Source organism: Medicago truncatula, chromosome 3, assembly GCF_003473485.1.
Source record: "Medicago truncatula cultivar Jemalong A17 chromosome 3, MtrunA17r5.0-ANR, whole genome shotgun sequence".
Lineage (NCBI taxonomy): Eukaryota > Viridiplantae > Streptophyta > Magnoliopsida > Fabales > Fabaceae > Medicago > Medicago truncatula.
The window spans coordinates 58,864,476-58,870,130 of record NC_053044.1 but is presented as its reverse complement, the minus strand read 5'-3'; the positions used below and the strand labels follow the sequence as shown (position 1 = coordinate 58,870,130).

The following is a 5,655-nucleotide window of genomic DNA, read 5'->3' as shown; positions in this document are numbered from 1 at the left end:
TTAATAAAAATGATTTAAAAATTATAATTGGTTGAGATAGATTTGTTACCTCATTTTAAAAAAAAGGTTTTTTCTAGGTTACCTTTGAAGAATGGTGGGTAATTTACTCATCAACCAATGAAAATGAGCAATTTATTGGTGGGGTCAAGATAGTTCATGGATACCACTTAAAAATGTGCTTATGTGGCTAATGTGTATTGGTTGAGGTAAATTACCCACCATTCTTCCATAGGTACCCTAGTTGTCACTTTAAAAAAAAGATTTGTTGGACGCGATTTGGGTTTGAGAAAAAGACAGGGCAGCCGCACCTCCCCATCACACACACACACATCTTGCGCCTCCCACATTATGTTTGTTTACAAAGTTTTTTGTTGGATCCCTATAAACATGTGCTCAATTTATCACTTTTTTTTTTCCTTCACCTAGTCTTGTCGTTAGAATTTTACCATATAAGTGGGAAGTTTAAGGTTTGAACTCCGACCCCGGAATATATTATGCAATATCTCTACCAATTGAGTCATACTCACGGGAAATCCATCACACACTTTTAATCCCTTGAAAAATTTAAATTTATTTAATTATCCTTAAACTTTTACATTTTTGAATGATTTTATTTGCAAACATCTCTCGAACACTATGAAAAGTTCATCCGAATCAAATAAACTAAAATTCAAATTTTTATTACAAATTCGACTCATTTAGTTAACGAACTTAAGTTTTAGCTTAATTCAACTCGTTTGGTTCATGAACCAAGTTCAACTCGTCAATTGTCGAGTTGAATCTCAAACTTTAATTGAGTTGGCTCAGTTCATTGCCAACCCTAGATAAGATAGCATATAACGTTGGAGGAAATTTCTTTAAAACAAGAAAAAATAACATTAAAATCAATACAATTATTAATTATTGTAACTTTTTTAATTCTTTTGCAAATATACTCATAAAAATTGTGAGTCATTAAATACACCTACTAATACTTAAAAAGACAGATATTAATTGAGGGATAGAAAAATCTTTTAAGCAATAAAAACTACATTTTAAAAGTTGTGACATTTTCTTATAAATAAGACCAATTTTTATTTTTTAAAATTTTCTTGTAATAACAATTGAAGGGAGTATAAAACTATATTAATGGACACCTCCATTAAGAAATGGAGAGAATCCTAACTCAGGAAATTAAAGGAGTAATAGAAAAGAAGCGTCAAACTCAAAGATAGACATTATATTTCAAAGAGACATTGTATTTCATTTTCAGTAGTTGTAGATTGATTGTTGAACAAGTGTTCAATTAAGACGGATGAGGAATGTTAGCAACACTCACTTTTGAACACTCTCTGGTACTCACTCTTTTATTGGATGGAATACATGTATGTCCCACCACTTTGTGTGGGTTCTATTTCCAAAGTGTAGACTCATAATGATTTAAACCAATGAAAGAGTGAGTATTAGAGAGAGTGTTGCTAGCATTCCTCAAGACGGATATCCGAATCATGCAGGCCACGGGAGGTAAAGGTTCACAAAACCTCCGTCTAAACTGATATAGAATGTAAAATCTGATGACTTGGAAACATGAGTAACAAATTGTACAAACAATCCCCCTTTTTATACTCATGACAATAACAAAGAGATGCAAGATACTTTCTTAGTCAACAGGATAACCATGAGATTAAAAACAATCAGCTACACTATGACTACACACAGTAAACAATCTGATACTTTTCATCACCTGACGAAATTTACTGCAGTAGAATGGGTGAAAGTTCATGACAATGTCTTTAACTTGTCTGAATACTCGTCATGATCCGCTGGTGCTTTGAAGTTCTTCGCTGATTTTCCCAATACATTTAAAACAGCAACACGTTGTAATTCTTTTGCTGTCATTGATGAGTTAATAAGTGAGGAAAAAAAAATCATCAGCTTCCAGTTGTCTCAAAATATATGCCATTTGCTAAAACTAAAACACAGTCAGTCGCTGAAGAAAGTATTTTTATGGATATATGAAGTGATGTCGGGGATGCTGACAATGCATATCATTTCAACAACAGGCCATCTTCTAGACATAGCAAAAAATGCTACTAATAGATAACGACAAAAAGTTGAATCTGTTATAAGTTGAAACATCTCAGAGTTCTGAGAATTCTCTCCCATAAGTCTAAAGCATAAAATATAGGCGGAAGCAAAACAAGGAGGTGGAATAAACTATAAAGCAATCAGTTTCAGTAAACAGAGTCATAACAAAATGAAAAACATAAACATGTAACAAAATAAAACAAAGGTAGATGGGCTGTCAGGCATAAAAGAGTATTTCAAAGACTTGCTCACATTAACTGAACTACCACAAGCATGATTGATAGTGCATAATCATAAGATTTGAGTTAATGCCTAACTCCGCACTCTCCATCCTAATGAGTGAGCGTCATCTCTAAGTCAGTGATTGCAAAGGAAACAAGTGAAACAACAATTCTATTACCTTCCTCAAGTGAAAGCTGAATTGATCTCTTCTCTAACTCAACAGCATGTCTGCTAAGTTCAACCGAAGACAAAGATTGAAGCACTGCCAAAGGATGAAATTAACCAAATAAAATAACAAGAACTTCGTAAGAAAGAAAGCATTTGAGAATTATTGTGTTGTTCCTAGACATACTTTGGATGTATTCTGCTTGGTCTGATTGGTCCAATTTCCTTAAAAGCATCTGCAAGTGTTGATATTGCTCCTCCCAGTGCACATTTTTAAATACCTTAGGATTTCCAATGGTATGTCCAGAAGAAGCTGCCACATAATTGGACTCGACTGGTGTCAACATCATGCCAGACCTCCCAAGCGAAATAGGAATCGAAGGCTTTCCAGATGTGCTTATTGAAGATGCCATAGGAAAAGGTGAAAATGCTGGCAAACAGGAAACCTTTGGCTCCTTTATCTGAGGTTTTGGTTGAGCAGTCTCCTCCTCACAATAAAGTTGCCTTGAATGAGGACAACAACCATTAATACTAGTATTTTCAAAAGCAGTGCTTTTGCTCATTTCTCCTTCTGATTTTCTACGGACATACACAAGATGTCCATTTGCAGCATTATTGCCTGGAGATTGTTGGAGATGGTGGATCACTGGGTAGTCAGACGAGGGTCTCTTGGTGCCAGTAGCTCTGTTAGAATCAGTACCAGGATCCTTATCCTTTAAGAATGAAGAGTTTCCAACAGAGGTTGGCACCATGTTTTTGTTATCATTCTGCAGATCTTTCAATGATGTCTTCTTCAAAATAACCAATTGTTTATCGCCATTGGGCAAATCCATTTTAGAATTGCCCAAATTATATTCACAAAATCTAGAATCTATACCTTGTTGAACCATCTCCAGCTGTCCCAAAAAGTAAGATATTAGCTAGGTATAAATAACAAAACAAAAAAGTTGAGAACAATTTAACGTAGACAATTTCTGCAGAAGAAATATGATAAACAAGTCCCATATGTCTATTTCCAAGACAAACCATTTGTCAAACAAAGAGTCACAGCTTCTCCTATAGAAATTGATGTTCATGCATTATCTCCAGAGCATATGGATGAGTCAAGGAAGACATAGTTGTGTTTTTGGGTTCCTCTATGCATGAATGAAGAAGTCCCTTTTCTTTCAAGGAGTAACAATTTCTATTGTACATAACTGATAGTTTATAGAAAAATAGTGCAACCTAAAAAACCACAAGCGAGCATACACACATAACATGGATGTCCATGCAATCACTTTGCATTACCATCCCTTGGTCTAACGCTACACCACCTATGGTTTTTGAACTCAAGAATATCTTCTTAGACTGAGGTGTGACAGCTTGAGAAGAGAAGTTTAGAATTTGCTTTAATAAGGTTAAAAAGAAACACTATACAATGTGCTTCAGATATAACAGTCAATTTACCTCAGCAATAACAGTCAATTTTGTAGCCAGTTATTTGTACTACACTTGTACAAATAAGCAATCTGGTCATTTTGAAACATTGGTATGGCATGTTAGCTAACTTAAAGACCAATTTCCTATGAACATTTTTAATTAAGCAATCAAACATATGTTTAAACAGACTAACGAATCAATTGATCAATTAAGTTAAACTTCATTTTGATATTAAACATGACATTTTATTTTAGAAATCTGACTTTATATGATAGCACATTTCATTTCTAGTTTATCATAATACATTTAAATGTGAAAATAATTAATGTAGAGTAATAAGTTTAAATTACTAAAAAGGTTAGCAAATTTGTAATTTAACCCAAAGTACAAAATCTAATTTAATAATAATAGTAATAAAAATTGTACCAAAAAAATAGTAATATAAAAAGTTATCCGTACTTAAGTAGCTCGGCTTGAAAGGCTTCATTTATGGCATGTAGCCTGACTTTTTTAGCTAAATAGGCTACCAAAAAGTCTACGCGTTGTCTATTTTTAAAAAATCTGGTGACCGACATAGCCTAGACTATCAAACATGTACCCTGGCTTATACCCACCCGGCCACCCCTACCTACCCAAGAATGAAATGAATGACAGAGACAGCAGCTCTGGTTGTTTGAGGAAACAATATCCTCCCAACAGTTAATTCCAAAATTCCAGCATGCCCTCACTCTAACTACCTGTAACTAACTCTGATGGTATTGAGTGTGTTTGGGAAAATCCGATTATGTGGAGAGCGCGGTAATAGTGAAGCTCGAATTTGTGGCTTCTAATATATCTGGAAACACTGACTCTAGCTGCCCCAGCTATTAAAAATTATAACTGAAAAGAAACAAGCACTATTTCCAATGATAACGAGTAATTGTATATTGCGTAATGGTGAATTGCATGGAAGAGGAGACAATAGAGTTTATTATTAATTAATGAAATTTTCTGAAAATAGCAACCAATCCATGGGACATGTATTTAAAAGGAAAACATATTTGACATTTGGAGTAACAACAACAGGCTGCTCCATCCAAAAATAGCAGTAGTCCATGAATGAATGAATGAATCAATCAAACAATGAAGGGGGGTTTGTTCTTTCTTTGCTTTCCATTCCATTCGATATCGGGAAACCCTAACTAGCTAGCTAATCCCATATTATTATTATTGCTAAAACAAACACGATTAATCAATCATGGAGTATTGAGAGAGAGAGAGAGAGAGAGAGAGAGAGAGAGAGAGAGAGAGAGAGATAACCTAACTACCTGAGAGATGTGGAGAACATGATGATATCAAGCGGCGTCCGGCGCGAATGAGCGAGTGGATGAAGGAAAGATGTTTATTACTATTTACTAACTAGATCTCTGCTGCTCTGCTCTTCCTCCACTTCTCATCTCAATTCCGTCATTTTCTTTTTCAATCCCCGTCAATTTAGTAATTAATATGTGTTTTTTGTTTGTTTTCGTACCAAATTTTAAAACTTTATTTTTTTAAAAATAGACAACTCTCTTAATCATTTTCTCTAAAAAAAAAACTCTTAGGGGCGTTTGTTTCACTTCTACAAAATAAGTTTCTGAGAATGTAAGATAGGAACTATTTATTCCAATGTTTGATACACATGCATAAAAAAAGGTTATAAGGAATTAATTATACCCGGTAATTTTGTACCAAAAAAAAAAAAACTATACCCGATAATTATTTTCAACTATTATCCCATTTTTTATTCCCAACCCAAAGGAT

The 5,655-nt window shown here is 34.1% G+C and overlaps 1 protein-coding gene across 1 annotated transcript; it reads right to left on the bottom strand.

Moving 5' to 3' along the window:
• Positions 1-1,220: 1,220 nt before the first annotated feature.
• On the bottom strand, positions 1,221-5,357 carry LOC11433907 (uncharacterized). The gene is made up of 4 exons (XM_003604051.4): positions 5,181-5,357; positions 2,642-3,350; positions 2,468-2,551; positions 1,221-1,871 (listed from the first exon to the last, which is right to left on the bottom strand). Exons 2-4 carry the CDS (start codon positions 3,342-3,344, stop codon positions 1,759-1,761), a joined length of 900 nt encoding a protein of 299 aa, XP_003604099.2. The 5' UTR covers positions 3,345-3,350; positions 5,181-5,357; the 3' UTR covers positions 1,221-1,758.
• Between the last annotated feature and the right edge of the window lie 298 nt (positions 5,358-5,655).